At 41.9% G+C, this 27,843-nt stretch overlaps 1 protein-coding gene across 2 annotated transcripts in view; it reads right to left on the minus strand.

The window, feature by feature from the left end:
* Nucleotides 1-978: 978 nt before the first annotated feature.
* LOC120913471 (uncharacterized protein DDB_G0283357-like) overlaps nt 979-27,843 on the minus strand; it is a 48,595-nt gene continuing 21,730 nt past the window's right edge. For both annotated transcript variants that reach the window (XM_040323431.1, XM_040323430.1), the window contains 6 exons: nt 25,501-25,581; nt 22,810-22,854; nt 18,328-18,420; nt 13,552-13,599; nt 10,579-10,625; nt 979-1,395 (listed from right to left, as the gene is read on the minus strand). In XM_040323431.1, the coding sequence (XP_040179365.1) occupies nt 10,612-10,625; nt 13,552-13,599; nt 18,328-18,420; nt 22,810-22,854; nt 25,501-25,581 (281 nt within the window). In that variant the 3' untranslated portion in view covers nt 979-1,395; nt 10,579-10,611. The remainder of the gene's footprint in view (nt 1,396-10,578; nt 10,626-13,551; nt 13,600-18,327; nt 18,421-22,809; nt 22,855-25,500; nt 25,582-27,843) is intronic.

Raw genomic sequence — 27,843 nt, forward strand, 5'->3', positions numbered from 1 at the left:
ATAGCCGAAATAGGCTTGGCTCTTCACGGCGCCTGTGCATAGTCTGTGCGCAGGCGCCGTATAGTGCCGTGAAGAGCCGAGACCTACTCCGGCTGTCTTCGGGGAGTGTGACGTGCCAGAGCCGGCCGTCAATCATCCTCCGTCTGGATAGGAACGCCCATTCCCCGCGGGGAGACGGAATCTTCAATGTAGGATTGCACAGTGAGTACGGGGATAAAAAAATCAAGACAGGCATACTGTAGCTCGCGCTACAATGCCGAATTTTATGCTAAAAAGCTGCTATGGAGGGTGAACCACCGCTTTAAGATACGACGGCACAGATTCAGACTTACGACGGCGTATCTACTGAGGACATGAAACCAGGACTGCAGTAAGGTAAAGGAAGCTATTTAGCAAAAAAAAATCCTTTTGTGACCCTTTAATGACATCAAGGATCTGTAATCTTTTGTTTAACTAGAAATGGAGCATTACAAGTTTATTACAAAAGTTATATTGTTTTTGTGTTAATAAAAGGCTTAACGGCCATTTAAATCCAACATGGTGTCAGTGTCCTTACTGGGGGGGTTAGTAGGTTGTTGTGGGGTAAGTACATACTTGAGTTGGGGTGGTGAGTTATCTGAACTAACCTAGTCAAGTATTATGATGCCTGAAAATACATGTTCTCTGTGTTGCTCAATATTTTATTGCTTCAGATATTACAGTATGTACTTTTTAGTAAGCTTTAATGCTATATGGTCTGTTACTGTATAGCAGCCTTTGTTAACTATGTCTTCTTCTGAGGTTCCGGAGAGTTCCTTCATCAAGGCGCAATGGTGAATCGACCTTCTATGCATAACAACCACCATTGCAAGGGGGACATCAGTGGTCACTTCCACATTGACGGCTAATGTTAGGTGACGCCACAATTTTTCATTTCAAGATTATTACTGAAAAGGTTTATGTTGTATAAAGCAGGGACATAGTAATAATGATCTGCCCTGGGTGTCAAACATGCCAAATGTTTTATTGTTTTATATAAAACCTTCTACAAGTTACTGATCATGCTAATTTGCCATGAGCTGTAGTTTAATCATTTTTAGCAGGGATTCCACAAGACCTGAATATTATTGCACAGGTTCCTCCAAGGTAAAAAGGTTGAGAAATGCTGCTTTTAAATAGGTAAAGATACAACATGTTCTGCATTGTTTTTCTTGGGAATTCAGATTTAAATAATTACTAACATAAAACAAATACAGACATGCCAGACACACGTTTCTTGCTGAAATAATCTTATTTTAATATAGAAATGTTTGTGGTAGAGTGCTTGTATATATATTTGGAGATAGAGGTCCAGTATTGTATATCTACAGTATATATTTCCGGTGGTGGGTCCATCTGAATCAGTTCCACTCATTCCTATAACAATGACAGAAATTTTAATTATCAAAAAGAATAAAGGAAAAAACACTTTTTATTACACAATTTATGTATGTATGTGTATATATATATATATATATATATATATATATATATATATATAATGTATCTATCTATCTATCTATGTATATATATATATATATATATATATATATATATATATATATATATATATATATATATGTATATATATATATATACACACACACACACACACACTACACCTCATCCCTTTAAACACGAACACATATGAATTACACAAGTTCTGAGGCTAATTTAATGCAGATTAGGCACCAAGTGAGTTTAATTACCACAATAATCAGCCACAGAACCTGTGTAATTCATGTGTGTTTGGTTTTAAAGGGGTGAGGTGGCAACTAGGGTGACCACATTTCCAAACTACTATTCAGGGACACCCCCCCCCCTTCCCATAAATCAGCTTGCGCTGTAACGAATCACAGCACAGTGATTGGACGCAAGAGGCAGGATTTATGATTTCTCCAATCACAAGCAGGGGGTGGGGACTGTGCTCCTCCAGGCTTTTTCCGACCAGTGCAAGTACTGTCAGTGAGAAAAGCAGTGATGTGGCAGCCTTTTTTGGGGGCATCAGATTGGCCCGGGGGGGGGGGGGTAGCTGTGTCAGTTTCATTTCGGGACACTGTATTGTCCTGGAATGAAGGTGCCCGGGACAGACCTGCAAAATGTGGGACTGTCTTGGGCAATCCGGGACACGTGGTCACCCTAGTGGCAACCCTATTAGGAGGCAATAACTATGGTAGTTATTTCTCATCTCTGGGCAGGTGGTACATGTTTCAGGGGCTCTGCCCCCTTAGTCCAGCACCTGAAACACGATCCTGCCCACCCACTCCATTGACTCTGTATTCACATGTACATAAAGCAGTGTTCATCTGTGCCTTTACATTACAGATTCACTGTTAAACTCCCTGATCTGATCGTGTAGATCTGAAATAGAATCTGACTTCAATGGCCAGCTTAGAAGTGAACAAGAATCTGGAATCTGAAATCCATGTTGCCGCTTAGTGTTTAGTGGATGTTAATGACATTTAAACAACATAAAAATATTAAATACAGTTAGCAACAAAACCAAATTAACACCCCCAATCCACACATCTCTCTCTGTTCTGAATCTTTCAACCTTCCTCTCTCAACAATCGTGTTTATAGCATGCAAGCTGTCTACAAGTCCTGCCAAATAGTTACATAAAGTATATGTACAAACCATAATTAGAATTTAAATGCTTACTCATCATACTACATAGTATCACCTTTATATTCACTAATTAATGTAACTAGGGCAAAAATATGTAACAACAAGTTTTTGCATGTCCGTACTCTTTTTTGAAGATCAGTAAAGTTCTACTGAACAGAAAATCAAGTTAAAGGAGAAGTTGGGGTTAGTTGTCCTCCACCAGCATGACCACTTATTGCTCAGTTGCTGATCTTCTTGGAGTGGAGAGCTGTGACTGCCAGTCACTGGCTCTCTGCTTTGCCCCTTCAGCAGTCACTGGAGCACTGAGCTGGGGAGGGGGTGTGCGCAACTGGCTTTAGCTCTCAGCCACCGAGCGGCTTTAGACCACTCATTGAATACGTTTGTGAATTCCTGTGACCCAGATTAGACGTAAGACCAAAAAAGCTTTGGCCATACTTCTATTTTAACAAATAACAAAGTACATCCCTCACCAATAGTTTTAAACTTTAATTTAAAGCAACACTAAACACTATTCTTATTCTTCAAAATTAATCCATACACATATACTTAAAGTGGATGTAAACCCCCAAATTGTTTTTTTTGTTTTTGATGTCACAATGTAGAGTATAAGATTCCCTATCATCTGCTCCCAGTCTTGCCACACAGAGTTAATGCAGCGCTGAGCAATCCTCGTTTAATGTTCAGTCAAAATTAACAGAATTCCAGATAAAAACTTGCCAAATTATAAAGTCCGTTTCTCTGTTCTTGCTTTGTGTTACAGGTTATTTACATATCCTGGTAATATACAATGAACTTTGGATCACCTCATATTATGATAAACATGTCCAAGCTCTAGATATGTAAATAACCTGTAACACAAAGCAAGAACAGAGAAACGGACTTTATAATTTGGCAAGTTTTTATCTGGAATTCTGTTAATTTTCACTGAACATTAAAAGAGGATTGCTCAGCGCTGGATTAACTCTGTGTGGCAAGACTGGGCACAGATGATAGGGAATCTTATACTCTACATTGTGACATAAAAAAAATTTTTTTTTGGGTTTACATCCACTTTAATGGTCATGCTATCTGTTTTTCATGAACTAGTTTCTTACAGTGTTTTTATGCTTCCTTGTTTAGAATGAGCAGTGCGTGTTAGTTGTGGTCATTGGCACAGCTCTATGCATTCTACAAATTCCATAGTCTATAGTCCTTCTTTGGAGTGAGCAAGAGAGGGCAGCTCTATTCCTACATAAAGTACTGTGTGATCATGCAGAATGAATATAGCCACCCTCTAACAGTAAGTCAGATAACAGAAAGAAAGAACTTGCGCCCTTAGTTACGGTGGCGTAACGTATGTGTGTCGGCGTAAGCCCGCCTAATTCAAATGGGGATGATGTGGGCGTGTTTTATTTAAATTCACTGTGACCCCACGTATTCAACGTATTTTACGAACGGCGCATGTGCCGTTCGTGAAAAAATCCCAGTGCGCATGCTCGAAATTACGCCGCAAGTCGTCATTGCTTTAGACGTGAACGTAACTTACGTACAGCCCTATTCGCGAACGACTTACGCAAACAACGTAAAATTTTCAAAACTCGACGCGGGAACGACGTCCATACTTAACATTTGCTACGCCTCATATAACAGGGGTAACTTTCCCCCTGAAAAAAGCCTAACGTAAACGGCGTAAAAAAATGCGCCGGCCGGACGTACGTTTCTGAATCCGCGTATCTACCTAATTAGCATATTCATCGCGTAACTATACGGAAGCGCCACCTAGCGGCCAGCGTAAATATGCAGCCTAAGATACGACGGTGTAAGACACTTACGCCGGTCGGATCTTAGGGAAATCTATGCGTAACTGATTCTCTGAATCAGTCGCATAGTTGCGACCACGCACACTCAGAGATACGACGGCGTATCCGGAGATACGCCACCGTATCTCCTTTCTGAATCTGGCCCTGTGTGTCTATCTATGGCTGCTTGTAAACTATGTTCTATATTAATGAACAGGCTGCGCTGGCGGGGCTGTGTCATTCATGACACTGGCCCCATCACTACTGATTGTTCATTCATAATAGTAAAAGATCACTTAGTGCTGTGGGGCTGTGTGATCTATCTGCCAGGGCTGTGTATTTTTACAAGAAGCTGCAGATAGACACACAGCTATGCAGCGCTAAGTGATCTTGAACTAATTAATGAGTAAACCTATGCTGTTGTTGCTATTTGTTTATGCGTTAAATGCCCTATATGTTTACTATCAGCCGGCAGCTCTATCACAGCCCTGTAGTCCTGATCGTTCATTCATAATAAAGAAAGCTCATTAAGCAGTGCTGGTCTGTGTGATCTATCTGCAGCTGCTTGTAAAAATATACAGCCCCTGACAGATGGATCACACTGCTCTACAGTGCTAAGTGATCTTTTACTATTAAGAATGACCAAGCAGTGCTGTCAGGGATAGTGATGTGTATGACACAGCCCTGTCAGAGCGGCCTGTTCATTAGCCTGTCAGCTAGGAGAGGTGTCAGGGGCTAAGTGCTGGCTGTACCTCTCCCTATTGGAATGCCCATAAATTGGGCTTCAGACTGGGGTGGAGCTACAGCCAGTATCAACAGAAATAAAGAAGTGCTTTCAGCCCAAACAATGGCTGCCCAACAGAACAGGATCAGGAACCATATGCACTAAAAGTTTAAACATTTTTGCGAGAGTTCTTTTTTCAAATATACCTGTCGTATTATTTACAGCTAAAATAAAGACAGATAGAATCAATGTTTTTTTCTTCTAGAGGTCCCCATAGATCTAGGGTGTTTGGGGTCAGGTCCCACAAGTGATTTTGTAGCAGAGGTTTCCAGCATTTTGTAAACTGTTTTTGCTGCAAGAAATACACAAATTGTAGCCAATGAAAGTTGCAGTGGTATCAGCAATTTGCAGCTCATTTGAAGAACAGTTGGCTGTTTGCATTGTTTGGTGCCAGCTACTGAATGTACAGTTGTATGCAAAAGTTTAGGAACCCCTGACAATTTCCATGATTGTCATTTATAAATATTTGGGTGTTTGGAACAGCAATAGACATGTGCGCACTGAAATTTTTTGTTTCGGAATTTCGTTTTCGGCCAAAAAATTAATTAATTTAGTTACTCCCGAAATACGTTTTTATTTATTTTGTTTTTTCGTTGGAAAATGCATTCGTCCGAAAATCCATACGAATTAAGGTTGAATCTGTCATTGAAGACTTATGGTGTCTGTCGAATGTTCAAAGAAGATTCGACGGAGCAGCGGAACTGTACAACGCTGCAATCATACTATTCCGGTCAAATGTTCCGCCTAAAAGCTATAGTAGAATTCTAATGTTTTATGACACTAGTAATAATTATATTTATTAATTATTATTACTAGTCAACCAACATTAGAATTTTTTATAGCCTATGGGCCGAGCATTTGAACGGAAATGTACAATTGCGGCGTCGTACAGTTTAGCTGCTTGTCAAATCTTCTTAGAAATTTCGACAGACACCATAAGCCTTCAATGACAGATTCGACGTTTGTATGTTTTTCGATGCTTTGTCGAATCTTCGTTGTTCATGTTGAATTGTCAAGTTAGTTCTAGCTATGTTACTGCTCCTCCTCCTTGGTTACAATCAGCCAATAACAATTATTATCATCATTATTTTTATTTTACTTCCCCCACCCAATTCCAGCAGCGATCTTTTCTCTCTATAATGTTGAATCTTCTCTCTTTATAATGTCGAATCTTTTCTCTCTATAATGTCGAATCTTTTCTCTCTATATAGAATATTCTTGAACTAATAGAGTTAAGGTTAGGCACATTCGACCAAAGAAAATGAAAATAAAGCATTTGTTTATGTCGGATCTTTCTGTTTTCGTATTCTGTGCGTTCGTATTTGTTTGTTAAAACGATAAAAAAAATACCTGAAATTCGGACGAAAATGCATTCTGATGAAAACGAATGCACATGTCTAATCAGCAATTTCATTTTGATCTATCAAATAGCTGAAGGACATAGTAATATTTCAGTGGTAAAATTAGGTTTATTAGATTAACCGAAAATGTGCAATATGCATCAAAACAAAATTAAAAAGGTGCATAAATTTAGGCACTCTTGTCATTTTGTGGATTTAATTACCTGTAACTACTTAGCACTGATTAATTGGAACACACAATTGGTTTGGTGAGCTCATTAAGCCTTGAACTTCATAGACAGGTGCATCCAATCATGAGAAAAAAGGTATTTAGCTGGCCAATTGCAAGTTGTTGTTCTCTTTGATTCTCCTCTGAAGAGTGGCAACATGGGGGCCCTCACAACAACTCTTATATGACCTGAAAACAAAGATTGTTCTACATTATGGTTTAGGGGAAGGCTACAAAAAGTTATCGCAGAGATATAAGGTGTCAGTGTCCACTGTGAGGAACATAGTGAGGAAATGGAAGACCATAGGCACAGTTCTTGTTAAGGCCAGAAGTGGCAGGCCACATAAAATATTGGAGAGGCAAAAGCGAAGGATGGTGAGAATGGTCAAAAATAGCCCACAGACCACCTCCAAAGACCTACAACATCGACTTGCTGCAGATGGTGTCACTGTGCATCCTTCAACAATTCCGTGCACTTTGCACAGGGAGAAGCTGTATGGGAGAGTGATGCGAAAGAAGCCTTTTCTGAACACACGCCACCAGTGTTGTAAGTAACGGCGTTTAAATAAACGCTGTTACCTAACGCAGCCCCTTTTGAGGGTAACGAGTAATCTACCAGATTACTCTTCCCCTCATGGCAACGCCGTTCCCATTACTTGGGCAGCTTTACCGTAATTACACCTACCTGTCACTCAGCCGCCCGTCGGCCATCCATTATTAAAAAAGTGCGCCTCCCCCTCTGACTGTTCCGTCCGTGATAGGCAGAACACTAATTTTCCCAGCACAGCCTCTGTTTAGTGTTCAACCTATCACGGATGCCTTCTCATCCTCAGCCTCGGACGAGAGGACATCCGTGATAGGCTGAACACTAAACAGAGGCTCTGCTGGGAAAATGACTGTTCCGCCTATCACGGAACAGCCTGAGAAGGAGGCGCGGCTTTTGAATAATGGATGGCCGCCGGCTCCCTTTCCCCTCCTCCTCCCTCCCTCACAGTCCGGAGCCGCCGGGAGGAGGCCGCCCGCCCGCCGACTCTGAGTGACCGACAGGCCAGCACAGCAGACTAGTAGTCACACTGACTACCATGGGGAGGAGGGGATCGGGCCACAGCACGAGGGGAACCGGGCGAGGGAATTGGGAGGAGCAGAACGGCGAGTCCGACTGGAGGTGCGAGCAACGGCCGCGACATGCCGAGCGTCAGCCTCCCGCCCAAGGAGAACGCGCTCTTAAAACAGATCCTGGTGAGCGGGGGAGGGAAGCATCGGGGTCTTCTAATAATACTGTATGGAGGGGGGCTTTGTCTGCTGTTCTTTCCAGAAGTATGGAGCCGTCTGTGTTCAGGCATTATCTAGTGTCTACAATCACTTCGTGGGCTGAATTAATGGTTCAGAGATGACACCAGCATGTAAATTCTAGTTCCTGCCTGTTTTATTACCATTGTGTCTTCTTTTAGGGAAGATGTCTGCTCATTACTTTCAATGTGAGACTAGTCTCACATTGAAAGTAGTGAGCAGACATCTTCCCTATTAATTCATTAATTCAGCCCAAGAAGTGATTGTAGACACTAGATAATGCCTGAACACAAACGGCACCATACTTCTGGAAAGAACAGCAGACAAGGGCATTGTCAGGGGTAGTGACGCCCATCATACATGCCTCACTGTGCCATCATGCATGCCTCACTGTGCCATCATACATGCCTCACTGTGCCATCATACATGCCTCACTGTGCCATCATACATGCCTCACTGTGCCATCATACATGCCTCACTGTCAGTGAGGCATGTTACAGGCACAGTGAGGCATGTTACAGGCACAGTGAGGCATGTTACAGATGGCACAGTGAGGCATGTTACAGATGGCACAGTGAGGCATGTTACAGATGGCACAGTGAGGCATGTTACAGATGGCACAGTGAGGGGTCGTCTTATACAGTGAGTATATCCCAAAACCAAAATTTAAGCTGAAAAATTAGGGGGTCATCATACGCCGGCAAAAAAAAGTCAGTTACTTTGCTGAGTAACTAATTACTTTGCCAATGTATTAACTGAGTCACTAACGCAATTACTTTTTCGGACAAGTAATTTGTAACTGTAACTAATGACTTTTTTAAAGGAAGATGAGCAACACTGCATGCCACAAACAGAGTCTCTTGAGGTATGCAAACGCACATTTGGACAAGCCAGCTTCATTTTGGAATAAGGTGCTGTGGACTGATGAAACAAAGATTGGGTTATTTGGTCATAACAAGGGGTATTATGCATGACGGCAAAAGAACACAGCGTTCCAAGAAAAACAATTGCTACCCACAGTAAAATTTGGTGGAGGTTCCATCATGCTGTGGGGCTGTGTGGCCAGTGCCGGTACTGGGAATCTGGTTAAAGTTGAGGGTCGCATGGATTCCACTCAATATCAGCTTCTTGAGAATAATGTTAAGGAATCAGTCACAAAGTTGAAGTTATGCCGGGGCTGGATATTTCAACAAGAAAACGACCCAAAACACTGCTCAAAATCTACTCAGCATTTATGCAGAGGAACAAGTACAATGTTCAGGAATGGCCATCCCAGTCCCCAGAACTGAATATCATTGAACATCTGTGGGGTGATTTGAAGCGGGCTGTCCATGTTCGGCAAGTAAGGAGGAATGGTCCAAAATACATTCATCCAGAATTTAGACTCATTACAGGCTATAGGAAGCATCTAGAGGCTGTTATTTCTGCTAAAGGAGGCTCTACTAAATATTGATGTGATTTTTCTGTTGGGGTGCCCAAATTTATGCACCTGTCTAATTTTGTTTTGATGCATATTGCGCATTTTCTGTTAATCCAATAAACCTCATTTCACTACTGAAATATTACTGTGTCCTTCTGTTATTTGATAGATCAAAATGAAATTGCTGATCCAACCACCCAAATATTTATAAATGACAATCCTTGAAATTGTCAGGGGTTCTTAGGGCCAGATTCAGGTACAAATACGTTACGCTGCGGCGGCGTAACGTATCCCATTTACGTTACACCGCCGCAGGTTTACAGCGTGAGTGCCTGATTCACAAAGCTCTTACCTGTAAACTTGCAAAGCGGATGTTCGTGAATCGCCGTAACTAGTCATTTGCATATTCTACGCCGGCCGCAATGGAATCGCATCCTAAGATCCGACGGTGTAAGTCAATTACACCTGTCGGATCTTAGGGCTATCTATGCGTAACTGATTCTATGAATCAGCCGCATAGTTACGACGGGCGGATCACAGAGATACGCCGGCATATCAGGAGATACGCCGTTGTATCTCTTTTGTGAATCTGGCCCTTAAACCTTTGCATACAACTGTAGAATGCTGCATCTTCCAGTGTCAATGCTGTTGATCAGAATACAAGAGCTTTGTAGCTGCCTAGATACATATTCAAATTCATTTGATTCTCATTGTATACAACTACATCAACAACTCTGCATCCAGCTAAAAATCAGCAGGCGGAATATGCATTTTTTTTTACAGTGCCTGCTAAAATTCCCTGCTACAAAGGTAAAAAGGGTGAGAAAGGCTGCTTTTTAATAGGCAAAGATACTACAGGACAGGACAAGATTGTTTTACTCACTACTCACATGCCGTGTGAATAGGAACAAATTACAATCATACAGCATATTGGAGGTTTCTCAAATTTGACTGTAAAAGTGGAAATACAATTAAAAAATCAATCCTTGTTAATTAGGTACAAAAAATGCAATAATAGAAAAGAATAGGCAACGTAATGGCGTTTTATACATTTTTCATCAGTTCTTCATAGACTTTACTTTTTCACTTACCCACTTTACAGCAATCTTTTCATGGTAATATTTTCAAAATGATGGCACTGAAGAAACAATTAGAAACAGGATAATTACTCATTATCCTGAGTATAAGATGCCAATGTCACAGTTATAATTATTGTTATCAATGCATGCCTTCCTTACACAATGTTCACAAGCAACGTCAGGACACTAGTAAATCCCAGGTTCAACTTTACTGCCTTCTTTGTCACATATGAGTTCTTTATTATTCATCTATACAGTATGTGTTGTGTATTATTCATATATATTCAAGGTGTAACTGCATTTGTAATAAAAAGCCTGGATCCCCGATCCCACTCTTCATCCTGATCAGTGCCTCACAGAATGTTAAACAAGCCAAATCAGGACACTATTAACCACTTCAGCCCCTGGAGGAATTTACCCCCTTCCTGACCAGAGCACTTTTTGCGATTCGACACTGCGTCTATTTAACTGACAATTGCGTGGTCGTGCGACGTGGTACCCAAACAAAATTAACGCCCTTTTTTTCCCACAAACAGAGATTTATTTTGGGGGTATTTGATCACCTAAATTTTTTTGCGCTATAAACAAAAAAATAGCGACAATTTTGAAAAAAAAATACAATATTTTTTACTTTTTGATATAAGGCCCCGTACACACGACCGAGGAACTCGACGTGCCAAACACATCGAGTTCCTCGTCGAGTTCTGTGTTGAAGCCGCCGAGGATCTCGGCGGGCCAACTTTCCTCATTGAACAACGAGGAAATAGAGAACATGTTTCTCGGCAGAATCCAGCTCCGATCGAGTTTCTGGCTGAATTCTACCGAGAAACTCGGTCGTGTGTACGGGCCTAAGAAATATCCCCCAAAAATATATAAAAAAAACTATTTCTTTCTCAGTTTAGGCCGATACGTATTCTTCTACATATTTTTCATAAAGAAAAATCACAATAAGCGTATATTGATTGGTTTGCGCAAAAGTTATAGCGTCTACAAAATAGGGGATAGTTTTATGGCATTTTTATTATTTTGTTTCATTAGTAATGACGACGATCAGCAATTTTTATCGTGACTGCGACATTATGGCGGACACATCGGACACTTTTAACACTTATTTGGGACCATTGTCATTCATACAGCGATCAGTGCTATAAAAATGCACTGATTACTGTGTAAATGATACTGGCAGGGAAGGGGTTAACCACTAGAGGACGGAGAAGGGGTTAACTATGTCCTAGGGAGGGATTCTAATGCCGTGCACACACGCTCGGAATTTCCGACAACAAATGTTCAATCGCGTGTAAGCCCCATCGGACATTTTCTGTCGGAATTTTTGACAACAAAAAGAGCTTGTTCTCAAATTTTCCGACAACAAAATCGGTTCTCGTAAATTCTGAACGTGTGTAGACAATTTCAATGTACAAAATTCCACGCATGCTCTAAATCAAGTACGAGATGGAAGCGATCGGTCTGGTAATACTAGCGTTCGTAATGGAGATAGCACATTTATCACGCTGTAACGGACTGAAAAGCACGAGGATGAAAAGCGTGAATCGTCTCTCACCAAACTTCTACTAACACGACTGGTACTGAACTTCCCTTTAATAGTGCCGGCGTACGTGTTGTACGTGACCGCGTTTTTGGCGTTCGGAGATTCCGACAACATTTGTGTGACCGTGTGTATGCAAGACAAGTTTGAGCCAACATCCATTGGAAAAAAATCCACGGTTTTGTTTTTGGAATGTCCGATCGTCTGTACGCGGCATAAATGTGGGGGAGCTGGGCTACATGTGACATGACACTGGGAGCAGTAGATCACTGTCCTGTCACAAGGCAGAACAGGGAAATGCCTTGTTTACATAGGCATCTCCCTGTTCTGCAGCTCCGCGACACGATTGCGGGACACGGGCGGACATCTAGTCCGTGGGTCATGCGGTCACGGTCACAGAGCTCGCGGCAGGCGCACACGCCTGCATGGTGGGATTTTACAGGTACGATGCTTTGCCCACACAAGCTGTTCTGCCGACGTATATGTGCATTTGGCGGTCAGCAAGTGGTTAGAGTGTATGTGAAGTCAGGTTATCTCCCTTTAAGCCGTTGGCACCATTAATGGCGTCCCCATTGGAAGATTAGATGGAGAGCATCTTGGTGTATGAGGTGGAGCTGTGCTGACCTCAAACGTCCAATCATGTGAAAGCGAAAATCTTTTTAAATTGACTATAAATTTTTTTTTTAAATGAAATTACACTTAGCTTCACCTTATTCACTATGTTAAGCCAAACATTATTTTTTAAAGTGAACATGCACTACTTCTTTAATGCTTGCTTTAAATGCTCTCCAATACTAAAAAACACATTTTTGGCTTTATAGCTGCTTTAAAAGAGATGTATGTTTTTTTTTTTTAAGAATCATATTTACCTAGGTGGATGCTGCATCTGTCACCCAGCGCCTCTAACACCGCTGACCGCTCAATTCTCAGGGCTCCTTGAGCAGAGAGCTGATGACTGTCAGTCATCGGTTCTCTGCCCCCCCCCCCCCATGATCACTGGAGCGCTGGGCTGTGGAGGGGTGGGAGTGGCTTGCTCAGGCTCTGAGCGGCTTGCTGAGAGGCTGACCCAGGTGCCGATCACCGGTATGTGGGCGGATCACAACTTCATTATAGTGATCTTGCCTGAGCCTGGACCAGCTCTGTGATGTCAGCCAACAGCTTCACCCTGCTGAAAATGGGTCACAGGAGTGCAGAACGAACTGTACACCTGTGAGCCATAGGACAAGTACAGTGAAATTAGCTTTGGCTGTACTTCTCCTTTAAGTCCCAAGTTCACTTTAAAAAAAACCTTTGTCAGTGACTGAACTTGCTTGCTGTATAATGGTTATGTATAATAGATATAATGTGGAGACACAGTTGTAACCAAAAGCCTGTATCCACCCCCTCCTCCTTCTAATAGATAATCCTCCCATGCAACTATGTCACTGGGTGCCACTCACCTTTCAAAATGGGAACAGAACAGACACATGGAGGGTTTCCACCAACACCTGCAAAGTACATTGACATTTTATTTACATCGTTAGTCAGGTTGAAAAAAAAGACACAAGTCCGTCTAGTTCAACCAATAAAAAATAAATAAAAAAAATAGAATCATACAATCCCATATACACAATCATTCTCCCACAGTTGATCCAGAGGAAGGTGATAAACCCCAGCAGAGCATGCTCCAATTTGCTACAGCAGGGGAATAAATTTGTTCCTGATCCCCTGAGAGGCAATCAGATTTTCCCTGGATCAACTTTATCTATAAATGTTAGTACTCAGTTATATTATGTACATTTAGGAAAGAATCCGATCCTTTTTTAAAGCAATCTACTGAGCTGGTCAGAACCACCTCTGGAGGGAGTCTAATACACATTTTCACAGCTCTTAGGCTTCGTACACATGACCGAACATGTCTGCTGAAACTGGTCCACGGACCAGTTTCCGCGGACATGTTCGGTCGTGTGTAGGGCCGACCGGACAATTTTCCGGCCGACCGGACAGGTTTCCAGCGGACAAATGTTTCTTAGCATGCTAAGAAACATGTCCGCTGGAAGCCTGTCCGTCGGACATGTCCGACGGTCAGTACGACTCATTGGACATGTCCGCTGGCCCGAGAACCCGCGCATGGCGTCGAAGTGATTCGACGCATGCGTGGAAGCATTGAACTTCCGCGTTCGTCGCCGTGTCATCGTCGCCACCACGTCACCGCATCGTCACCGCGCTGTCTGTCCACGGGGATTTTGGTTTGATGGTGTGTACAACCATCAGACCAAAATCTGCTAGCAGACATGTCCGATGAAAACGGTCCGCGGACCGTTTTCATCGGACATGTCCGCTCATCTGTACGAGGCCTGACTGTGAGTAATCCTTTCCGTATTTGGAGATTAATAAATTCAGTTCATGTAATCTTTCCTCATAGCTGAGCTCCTCCATGCCTCTTATCAGTTTGGTTGCCCTTCTCTGCACTTTCTCCAGTTCCCCGATATCCTTTTTGAGAACTGGGGACCAAAACTGAACTGCATATTCCAGATGAGGTCTTACTAGTGATTTGTACAGGGGCAAAATTATATCTCTCTCTGGAGTCCATACCTCTCTTAATACAAGAAAGGACTTTGCTCGCTTTGGAAACCGCAGCTTGGCATTGCATGCCATTATTGAGCTTATAATCTACCAGAACCCCCAGATCCTTCTCCACTACAGATCCCCCAGCTGTACTCCCCCTAGTATGTATGATGCATGCATATTCTTATCCCCCAAGTGCATAACTTTACATTTATCAACATTAAATCTCATTTGCCACAATTAAACAGAGCATTGAGGTCCGCTTGCAAATTGGAGACATCCTGTAAGGATGTAATTCTACTGCATAGTTTGGTGTCATCTGCAAACACTGAAATGGTACCTTTAATCACAGAACCAATATTATTTATAAAGATATTAAAAAGTAAGGGTCCCAACACTGAACCTTGGGGTACAACACTGATAACCTTTGATCATTCAGAGTAATGCCTCATACACACAACCATTTTTCTCGGCAGGAAAAAAAACGAAATTTTTCACGACATGATTCCTCTCCAGCCTAACTTGCATACACACGTTCATGCAAAAAAAAAACTCTGACCAAAGCGCGGTGACGTACAACATGTACAACGGGACTATAAAGGGGAAGTTCCTTTGAAATTGCGCCACCCTTTGGGCTACATACTTGATTCTGAGCACACACACGACGAGAAAAAAGACTGACGGGAAACACAACGAGAAAAAAGAGAGCTGGTTTCAATTTTTTTGCGGGCAGTTTTTTCAGAAAGAAAAATGCTAGGGAGCATACACATGGTTTTCACGACCAATATAAAAAATGGCAGTTTTCTCGTCGTGAAAACCCGTCATGTGTATGCGGCATAAGAATCATTAACCACGACTCTCTGAATTCTGTCTTTCAGCCAGTTTTCTATACATTTACAAACTGATATTTCCAATCCTGTAGACTTTACCTTACACATGAGCCATGTTTGTGAAACTGTATCGAACGCTTTTGCAAAATCCAAGTATACCACGTCCACCGCCACGCAGAGCTCTGTCCAAGGTTTTACTTACCTCTTCATAAAAAGAAATCAGGTTTGTCTGACAACTTCTATCTTTCATGAATCCATGCTGTCTGTTGCTTAAAATATATTTTTTTGTCCAGCAAGAACTCATCTATGTGGTCTTTTATTAAACGTTCCAGTATCTAACAGGTCTATAATTACTTGGTAAAGACTTTGTTCCCTTTTTAAATATGGGAACCATGTGCAATTGTCACCTCCACTGGCTGGGTCCCTGGCTTGACACCTGCTGAAGTTTCCCAGTTCTGCACTGTCCCCGGTTGGTGAGAATACTGCTCTGGTACTTGCTTCAGCTACTCACAGTGGTCTCTGGTAACAAGGTGGATGGTCTCTTGGTGGCGACAGCTTCCCTTCTACCTCCGACCATGACAAATTCTCTGGCCAGCAGAATCGTCACTCCTGGTTGGACTGCAAGCCGCAGTCCCATCCCTATGCTGCTCTCTTGCTTCTGGATAGGCCCACAGACAGCCTAGCAGCCAGATGTCCCCGGATAGGCCTCAGGCACTGGCCTAGCAGCCCAGGGCAGCACATCACACGTCCACCCAGACCGACATCCAGGTGGCACAGAACTCTGATCACCTGACCTTACCCAAATAAATAGGCTCTCCCAGCAGGCCAAGGGATCCAAGAAAATCCCTGCCTATTGGCTGAGATACCCCATCTATTCCTAAACTGTCTATGAAATGCCCTTGTCTTATTTAATGTCACCAGATACACGCCCACCTAGTGACAGAAGAGAGAAGTGCAGCAATTCCAGAATTAGGGTGGAATCAATTGATCTCCTATCAATTGGCCAAGGCAACAATACATGGCAGGTAAATTTACTAGCAACCCTGCCTAAACATCAGGGTGCTACACAGGGATTCCTTCTCATCTTCTTTTTGGCTATGGGACAGGAAGTGAAGGAAAATCTCCCCAATGGGACAAGGATGGCACAAAATAACTGACAGGCTATAATCCTCCCTTACTCTATCTAAAATAAAAATAAAAAGGTTTTGATATAGTTCTACTTAAATAAATAATATAGAAAATATTGGAATACAGAACTGTATTTTATGCAACAACTACTGTGCATCAGTATTTAGAGATATATTTATTTAGCCAGTAGTGTTTTCAAAGTTAGTAGCTGCTCTATGGTAAACTTATTTCTCTGTATAATAAAGTTCCTGTTTCCTGCCTGCAGTTAAGCAGCAGATAAATACATGTGGACTGTGCACTGTCTGTCCTATATAATTTCTAACAGAAAATAAGATACAGAGAGAAAGGCACAAGAAAGAAGAGAGAATGAAATAGAAAGAAGGGCGGAAAAAAAAAAGGCATAAAGAAATAAAATAGAGAGAAGAAGAGACAACGGAAGGAGAGAAAAGCAGCAGACAGAAAGGAAAAAGAGGAGGACAGGGGGAAGGGAAAGAAATAAATAAATAAAAAAAGAAAGAAAAGAAAGAGAAAATGAAATGGGGGAGGAAAGAGTAAAATAAAGAAAAAGAGGGAAAGACTAAAAGGTAAAGAAAGAGACAGAGTGCAAGAAGGAAATAAGTAAAGAAAAGGATTTGACTTGTCCTAGGGAGAGAGAGAAAGGGGAAAAATGTAAAAATAAATTAAATATTAGTGAGGAAATAAGAGAATATAGAATGAGGAAGAAAGGAACGGAGAATGAACGAGAGAGAAAGAGGGAGAATGAGTGGAAAGAGTGAACTAAAAAGAAAGTTGAATAAATAATAATAGTAATGGGATGGGGGCTGGAGAGATAAATAAAAGAGAGAGAGAAAATTACCAAAAAAAGTTAAAGAGGATGTAGGGGGAAGGGAAACTCACACCAGCACAGTCATTGTATGGGGCACCTCTAGAGTCATCACAGTATTTCTGGCGGATTGAACATGAGCTGACACTCTAATAATCCAGGACAGATAATAGTGGAATAATGTATCTTAATCTTGGTGGTCAGTGTAACCTGAGGCTATAAAATAGGTTTTGTTTTTACTCATATGTAAATGACTGTGGAATTCTGACATGAAATAATCAGTAATTGGTGGGATTTTGGATATTTCTGTCCTACACGGGGGCAGGCTTTGGCTGGTAAATGTCCAAAGGAAAAATGACACCTCTTCAGGTGGGACCGCAATCCATATGCCGAGATCTCCGTGGTGGGCGCTCGCCCCCGAATCGCCACGTCACATAAAGAAATAGAAAGAGTTGGCCACACACCACTTACATGAAGATGCTCAAACTTATTCCATGTATCACACAGGGATGCAATCATTAACGCATTTCACACATGTCTCAGGGCTTATTCATGACAAACTCGTTATGAATAAGCACTGAGACGTGTGAAACATGTTAATGATTGCAGATCTGGTGTCACTTGTGCTGTTCCTGTATGATACAGGGAATAAGTTTGAGCATCTTCATTTAAGTTGTGTGTGGCCAACTCTTTCTATTTCTTTGGCTGGTGAAGCCACAATGCATTTCATGTATAGTTGGATTCGGGTTTTATAGACATGGATGCAATTATTGAGAAATATCCTGACCACAGAATGACACTTCTCAAGCTTCTAGTAACATCTTGAAAACTCCTCCCTAATGCATTTCATCAGAACTGTTTTTGGAGAGCAGAGAGGATGATCTCACCGTTGGGGCAGTCTTCAGGGCACAGGTTGACCTCGGCGGGGTTCAACACTCCGATTCTAGGTGGGACTGACGCAAAAGGTGGCAGTGATAAAGCTAAACGTAAAGCACAAAACAAAATGTTTTCATGTTAAAGTGGAACTATTATCAGATATATATGTTCAACATGCATGCTATGTTTTGTGTAAACATAACACTTCTTAGTACTGCTTACCTCCCACAGAGATCACACTTTTTCCCCGAAAATAACTTGATTTGCTTTCCTTTCCAGAAGGACAGACCCATCTTTGCTCAGGCATAACCCAGGGGAAAGATCAAATTTCTGGACTGAGATGCCAGCTCTGAGATCACACCATCATGTAAATCTTGTGCACTTTGAATCATGCAAATTGGCGCATGCATTGTGTTTTTTTTCCCGTCCTCTGAATCAACTGTGGGTATTTGGTTGTGTTTGTGGAGGTTTTCTATTTACTATTTTTTTTTTCTTTGATTGGTTGAACTAGCTGGACTTTTGGCTGGGTTGTGCGTTTTTTTTTCAGCCTAACTATGTAACTTTCGGTCTGTGTTCACAAATGTCTGACATAACTTTGCCTCTGCTGCAACCTCCCACCTTGTGATGTGCTACAATGTTACAATGTTTCAATCTAATCAAAGGAGGGATGAGTAGACTGAGGGAATGCTTCCTTCTGCCTGCAGCAGACTGTTGACATAAAGGCTGACTAAGGCCCCGTTCACACCTGATGTAGCAATGTTGTGTTTGGCTCACGTTTTTGGGTTGGAGTGGTACCATTTATTTTTAATGGACTACCCCTCTGCTCCAAAAACAGGACACATTTTTTCTGCAATATTTGTGTGTTTTTTTTTGCGACAATCTTGGCAAAAATCACGCCGAATTTAGGGTGCCATTAAAAATAACACCCACATTTGTGTCATCCACGATTTTACTGCAATTTGGAATCACGGGCAGAATTGTGGTGATTCTACCAGAGATTCCAATTTGCCAAGTGTGATGGGACCTTAATAAAAGACGCAACAATCCTTAAAGCGAAGACTGATGATCAATACATGAGAAAAGCAAATGTATGTTTATTTATTTCACCTGAACATGACTGGGTATTCAGAGTGAACACAGCTACACAACTCCTTTAGTAAATGATCCCCATCATCTCAGCCTAGGCAAAGTCACTGAACTGGAGGGCAAGAAAGGTGTCTTATTGATAAAAGATGGAGCTTTTTTCTTCCAAAAAAGTATACTTTTAATATATATAGTGGCATGTGAATTTTTTGGGGAAGGAGGAGGGAAGACAACGTTTTCTGTTGAGATTATTTTCTGCGAAAGGAGTTTTATTTTATTTTTATTTTGTCTCTATACATTTTACAATATATATATATATATATATATATATATATATATATATATATATATATATATTAATCTACAATTTGTCCTGTTTGTCATATGACTAAAATTATGTTTGTGTACAAAATAAAAAATGAAAGGGACATTAAAACGTAATAATTTGAGTATAATGACAAACAGGACAAATTATAGATAACAAATATATATATATATACAGTATATACAGATAAATACAGATAAATACAGATAAAAAATATATATATATACAGTATGTCTACAATTTGTCCTGTTGGTCATAATACTAAAATTATGATGTGTACAAAAGAAATAATGGAATGGATGTTAAAGCGTAATTGTTCTTTAGCAAGGAACAAACATTGCACATTAATAATGTAAATTGGCTCCAGCATTTCTCCTGTTTCTTTTCACTTGAGGCTGCCATTTTGCTGAAGCCCAGAGCCCCTGAACAGCAGTAAATGTTTAGACTCTCAGCAGATTGGCCTCTAGTGGCTCTGAGTTTCAGCACAGTGGAGAAAAAAGAGCATGTGCAGAGCACCGTGAGACAGTGTATCACTAGATTTTAAAGCACTTATTGTTGATGTTTTACATAGCTATACCTGCAAAAGGGGCCGGCCTGAAGTGATCTATCAGGACTTAATTTTCTGACTAAAGTTCCACTTTAAGGAAGGTCCTGAAGCTTGCATTTTTAACAACTTTAACAACTAAAAAGTTAGCCAATAAAACGTATCGCTTAGGCTGGATTCACACCACCTGCGTTGTTTTAGCATGTGTTAATTGCACTTGAGTGGGTGCACATTGACAATCATTTGTTTGAATGCCTTTAGCATGCTGTGATGTGTTTAAATCAGGGGTCCTCAAACTACGGCCCGCGGGCCACATGCGGCCCGCGGAGGACTTTAAACCGGCCCGCCCGTCCCTGACAGGCAATGCCGGCCAGTTACACAGCAATCCTGCTGTGTCACGGAGATCTCCGTGACACACAGCGTTAACAGTTCCGGCGCGCTGTGTTAAATGTCCCGCCCTCCTCTTCCTAGAAGACTAGCTTGTGTGATAGAGCCAGCGTGCTGTCTGTCACACAAGCTGGTCTAGGAGGAGGAGGAGGGCGGGACATTTAACAGCGCGCCAGAACTGTTACAGTGGGGGAGCATCGTGACAGCCAGACTGACACAGCACAAAACAGTAAGGAGGCTGTGAGGTGCTTACATGGGGGGGGGGGCTGGCTTGCGATTGTGAGGGGAGCTAAAGTTTATTTTTTAATGATGATGATGATGGTGGGGGGGTGGCTATATTGTGAGGGGAGCTAAAGATTATTTTAATGATGATGATGGGGGGGGGGTGGCTGGATTGTGAGGGGAGCTAAAGATTATTTTAATAAGGATGATGATGGTGGCTCGATTGTGAGGGGAGCTAAAGATTATTTTGTAATAAGGATGATGATGGTGGCTGGATTGTGAGGGGAGCTAAAGATTATTTTGTAATAAGGATGATGATGGTGGCTGGATTGTGAGGGGAGCTAAAGATTATTTTAATAATGATGATGATGGTGGGGGGTGGCTGGCTTGCGATTGTGAAGGGAGCTTAAGATTATTTTAATAATGATGATGATGGGGGTGGGGGGGCTGGCTTGCGATGGTCAGGGGAGCTGATGGGTTTTTAATGATGATGATGGTGGGGGGGGGCTGGCTTACGATGGTGAGGGGAGCGGATGATTTTTTAATGATGATGAAGGGGGGCTGGCTTTCGATAATGATGGTGGTGGTGGGGGGGGGGGGGGGGGTTTAAACCAGGGGTCCTCAAACTACGGCCCGCGTGATTTTTTAATGATGATGGTGGGGCTGATGATTTTGTAATGATGATGATGGTGGAGCTGATGATTTTGTAATGATGATGATGATGGAGCTGATGATTTTGTAATCATGATGATGATGGAGCTGATGATTTTTTAATGATGATGATGATGGTGGGGCTGATGATTTTGTAATGAGGATGATGGTGAGGGGGGCTGATGGTGATGTAATTAATGATGGTGATGGTGGGGCTGATGTAATGATGATGATGATGATGATGATGGTGGGGGGGGGCTGATGATGTAATGATGATTGGAGAGCTTGCAATGTTCTTGATCGGCTTGCAATTAATGATTGTGGGGGGTTGCAATGAGGGGCTTACAATGATGATGGCGAGGGGGGCTTGCAATGAGGGGATGATGATGGTGAGGTGGGGGGGCTTGCAATGATCATGATCGGTTTGCAATTAATGATTGTGAGGGGAGGCTTATAATGATGAAGGGGGAGGGTTGCATTTGTTCCCATTTTGTTTTTTTCACTTCAAAATAACATAAGTGCAGTGTGCATAGGAAATTGTTCATAGTTTTTTTATAGTCCGGCCCTCTAACGGTCTGAGGGACAGTGAACCGGCCCCCTGTTTAAAAAGTTTGAGGACCCCTGGTTTAAATGTTCTTTGTTCACTCAGCACACATTAGTGCAGTGCATTGCAGTGAACTAGTTCTATTGGAAAACATTAATTTTAGTGTGTCATTGTATTAGAGTGACACTAAATGATTTTTTTTTTATTCAAATAAAATAAATGCAATATGTTTAACTATAAGTAGAATGCATCTTCTATCTCTCTCTTCCTTCATTTAATTTCTCAAGATTTTTCTTTCTGCTCTTGTTCTAGGGTGGCACTTCTACCTGCAGGCACACCCAGCTGTATGGAAATTGTAGTACACACAGAGCAGAGAATGTGATCAGAAATAATGGCACTGCTCAGTTTACACTAATAGCAGTGAGGTGCATCAGTGGAGGATAGGGAGATATAATAAGAGAATAATAAAAAAAAGCCTGGAAACAATGTTAAGAGACTATATATATATACTGTATATTTTAGAATTACTGATGTGAAAAAAAATTGTGTCACTTTAAGCCTGTATGGAGCAACACAGCCCAACCCTTTCTGCTTCATGCAATACATTGTTAGACATAACATCCTGACATCTTGTGGTCACTAATCATATTGCAAGAGGTTAGTTATCATTTACAGTAGTTAGTGTTTTCCCACAGCATTTAAACAAATATACTTTAACATTAAGAAAAATGTCTTACCAATGGCATTAGAGCTCATGTTCCCAAGAGTCACGCTGAAATTTGCTGAAACATACCAAATTCAATTATTTGATAACAGATAAACATTTTTATGCATTTGCAGCATATGGGGGGAACTAATGCGCAAAACCAACCTAACCAAGGCAGGACAAGAACAGAACAAATAAATAAGCAGCAGCCACTACTAATAGTGCTCACACACTGGTAACAGATAATAAAATGGGGGGTGTAGTGGCGCTTGCAACTAAAATCACTAAATAATATATACACTATTTAGAAGGATAGAATGTGCAAAATAAACTCCGCCTCCTGGCGATGGTAAAAATGTGTATCACTCTAAACCGGAATACCATCCAAAAAAAATATCATAATGTGGAAGATATTGAGAGTGAGCAAATAATGAAATCGGTGTGACCAACGTGCCAATGACAGCACAATGGTCCTAATTAATGGCAAACTTCAAATCCTGAGCATAAATCACTTGCTACAAATCCAAATAAATAATGTAATAGTCCATAAAGTGCTTCATCCACAAGTAGTGCAGTGTGCAAATATGCAAATAAATATCTGGTGACTGAATGTCCAAAAAATTATATATATAATAAAAAAGTGAATAATTCAAATTATAGAAACAATCCAATATATGTGCTGTAGTGAAAAAATAAAATAAAATATATAACCAAATATAGTCCACACATGTTTGAAATGCGCTTAGAAAGCGTTCGTGGATGAGATTATAGTAAAAGGACCCATGCAATAGAAAAACTGTGGAAAGTGTTATTTAACTGGACACAAACACGTATTAAATTTGTACAAAAGTTGCATCATAAATGCAATAGGCACATTAATGAGCATCCATGGTATCTAAAATATCAAAGCACCTCCAAATGAGCCCTTTAGAACAATATTAACATTTTGTCAGTTTTAAGGCTTATTCACACATGAGAATATTGGGGGCTATGATACAACTAGGCGGTTGAGCCACAGTTTTTCTGCCCACTGACCACCCGCTAACATACAGCTGCTCACAGCTGTACACATGCTGTGGCCATGATGCTGTGCTTTGTGGCAAAACTTAAAACAGCATGTCACTTTCAGCATGCCAATGCCTATACCCACTGATGCAGTTCTATAGGGCCGTGCTGGAACTGCACAGCAACTGCATGCAATGTCCTAGATTGCAGCACAGTAGTACGGCAAATATCTGGTTAAATGAGGCAGTGGGGAGGCAACATATAGCCTCCTCACCACCTGTCAAGCACCTCTGAAAAGCAATCTGAGCATTGATAACTTTTCAGAGGAGCTGGAGTATGTGCCACATTTGTGTACGAACCCTAACAGTAGATTTTTCTGGTGGCAGGCTATGTATGGAAAGTGCCACACTGCATCTGGTGGCAGGCTATGGGTGACAAGTTGCACTTCATCTAATGGCAGACTATGGGTGAAAAGTGGCACAATGAATCTGGTGACAGGCTATGGGTGGAAAGTGGCACACTGCATCTGGTGGCAGGCTATGGGTGACAAGTTGCACTTCATCTAATGGCAGACTATGGGTGAAAAGTGGCACAATGAATCTGGTGACAGGCTATGGGTGGAAAGTGGCACACTGCATCTGGTGGCAGGCTATGAGTGACACGTTGCATACAGCATCTGGTGGCAGGCTATGGGTGGAAAGTGGCACACTGCACCCAGGTGTGTTGGAAAAATCGCCTCTCCACCAATCAGGAAGCGCGGGTCTGTTACCCGTTTTCCGATTGGCTGAAAGGTCAGGCGATCCTATTGGATGTCTGGGAGGAGATACATGGTGTAAGCCGCCATGATCTCAGAAGAGAAGAGGACACAGAAGACGCTGCCTGATCCCCTGCCCAATGTGCCCGCCAAACCCAGATGTGCCCACGATCCCGTCACTGATGGGGTAAGTGCCGGTGGACTGGCAAAAATCGGAGGGGGTTAGAGGTGCCACATGGGGGGGGGGGGTTAGGTTGTTTGCCGCCCCCCAAACGACCACCAGTTGCCACTGGGGATAGGGATAGAGGGAGTGCTAAAAGTCCACGGGTTAGGGGGCGCAAATTTCTTGCAGTGCCCCAGGCGCTGACAACCCACGCTACGCTACGCCACTGCATGGCTGTAATGAAGATGCTTGTGTTACAGCTTGAGTCTTATATGTCAGTTCAGATACACTAAAAATAATGGTTGATTTCTTATCTCAACATATATTAAAGCCCTAGTCAAGCGGCCAAATCCCGCGGCAATTCGGCTATTATAGCGCCGCTATTTTTAGCAGCGCTATACCGCCACCGCGCCTCCTGCCCCAGTGTGAAAGGGGCCTTACTGAACAAGCTGAAGTTAGAAGCTGATTGGCTCCCATGCACAGCTGCACCAGATTTTGCATGCTCCAGTTCTAGTAAATCAACCTTATTATGTCATTATGTCACTGCTCATTAGGTATCAGAATGCTGCACAGCATGGGAGGATGAACTTGGCCCTGCTTCATGCTTTATCTTAGCTGTCATCATTTCTGTACAGTAAAGGGAGAAGCCCACACTCATTGTACGTTCCCCAACATACTTCATCAAAACTAAATTCAATGTTCCACAAGTATCCTTAATTTGGCTACAAATATCCCCAATGGTACACTGAAGGCAATACAAGAAAAAAATCAAATGCATTACTAAATGCTGTAAAACTCACAGTTAGTTCCGTTAACCGCGTTTGAAGGAGTAGCAGATGGAATTCCACCATTTGCAGTAACATTGTTGCCATTACCGGATCCTGGAAACAAATCGACATTTATTTCACATTACAGATTTGACAGGCAACTTAATATTTTCGAGTTTTCTCAGAATCATATTTTTGTTAAAATATTTTTATGGGAGTAAATAAAGTCCAGTCCACACAAAGCCGATATTACAGTTACAGGTAGACTCTTGACTATATTACTTCAGGACTCTATTTAGAACTTGCTGGAGTTCTGGGCTCTGTTCCTCCTTACTTATTTTATTGCATGTTCTGCAATGTAAAATTCATGACTGTCCAACAGGGAGAGTACGCACCCCAGGAATGATCACAGCCGATATGTGGACCTAGGAATCGTAGTGGAATGAATAATACATGATGGTGTGCAACTAATCCTGCCCAAAACTTCTATCACTTTTCAGTGGGCCACCCCTTTAATTGTCATATGCCTACATCACTTTTTATCCACTGCACCCTATTAACCACTTCAGCCCGGAGGATTTGGCTGCCAAATGACCGGGCCACTTTTTTCGATTTGGCACTGCGTCCCTTTAACTGACAATTGCACGGTCGTGCGACTTGGCTCCCAAACGAAATTGACGTCCTTTTTTTCCCCACAAATAGAGCTTTTTTTTGGTGTATTTGATCACCTTTGCGGGTTTTTAAAAAAGAGTGACCATTTTGAAAAAAAAGCAATATTTTTTATAATAAATATCCACCAAAAATATATAAAAAAAAATTTCCCTCAGTTTAGGCCGATTTATTCTTCTGCATATTTTTGATAAAAAAAATTGCAATAAGTGTATATTGATTGGTTTGGGCAAAAGTTATAGTGTCTACAAAAAAGGGGATAGTTTTATGGCATTTTTATTATTTTATTCTTTTACTAGTAATGGCGGTGATTTGTGATTTCTATCGTGACTGCGACATGTTTGACACTATTTTGCGACCATTGTCATTTATACAGTGATCAGTGCTATAAAAATGTACTGATTACTGTGTAAATGGCACTGGTAGGGAAGGGGTTAACCACTAGGGGCGATGAAGGGGTTAAGTGTGTCCTAGGGCCTAGGGAGTGATTCTAACTGTGTAGGGGCTGGGCTACCAGTGACACGATGACAGGGAGCAGAAGATTAGTGTCCTGTCACAAGGCAGAACAGGGAAATGTATTGTTTACAACGGCATCCCCTTGTTCTGCTCCGTGACATGATCGCGGGACACCAGCAGGCATCGAGTCCGCGGGTCCCGTGGGCACATTCATGTAGCTTGCAGCGTGCCTGTGCCATTTTTCCAACGTATATCTACGTTAGGCAGTCGGCAAGTGGTTAATAATCCAAAGACAACAGGATACTCACTGCTCTAAGCCACTTATGCCCTGTACACACGATCGGTCCATCCGATGAAAGCGGTCTGATGGATTTTTCTATCAGTTATCCGATGAAGCTGACTGATGATCAGTCGCGCCTACACACCATCAGTTAAAAAAACGATCGTGTCAGAACGCGGTGATGTAAAACACAACGACATGCGTCGACTTGATTCTGAGCATGCATTGACTTTTAACCGATGGACGTACCCACAGACGATCGTTTTTTTCTATAGGTTTTTTATCCATCAGATAATTTTAAAACAAGTTCCTAATTTTTTAACCGATGGATAAATAACTGATGGGGCCCACACACGATCGGTCTAGTCTGATGAAAACGGTCCATCAGACCGTTTTCATCAGACAAACCGATCGTGTGTACGCGGCATTACAGTATGTCTCAAGGTGGACCTATAACAAAAACTAATTTCCCCACCATAAAATAAATCTTGTGATATCTGTGCTTACAGTGCCTTGAAAAAGTATTCATATCCCTTGAAAATTTTTCCACATTTACATGTTACAACCAAAAACGTGGGTGTATTTTATAGGGATTTTATGTGATAGACCAACACAAAGAAGCACATAATTGCAGTGGCGGCTGGTGCTCAAAATTTTTTGGGGGGGCGCAAACAAATGAAAAAAAAACAAAACACAATTGCAGCCTCACTGTGCCCATCAAAGGCAGCCACTGTGCCCATCAAAGGCAGCCACTGTGCCCATCAAAGGCAGCCACTGTGCCATGCCATCAATTGTCGCCACTGTGCCATCAATTGTCGCCACTGTGCCATGCCAAACGCAGCCACTGTGCCATCAAACACAGCCACTGTGCCATGCCATCAAACGCAGCCACTGTGCCATCAACTGTCGCCACTGTGCCATCAATTGTCACCACTGTGCCCATCAATTGTCACCACTGTGCCATGCCAAAC

The sequence above is a fragment of the Rana temporaria genome, chromosome 9 (genome assembly GCF_905171775.1).
Source record: "Rana temporaria chromosome 9, aRanTem1.1, whole genome shotgun sequence".
In the NCBI taxonomy this organism is placed as follows: Eukaryota; Metazoa; Chordata; class Amphibia; order Anura; family Ranidae; genus Rana; species Rana temporaria.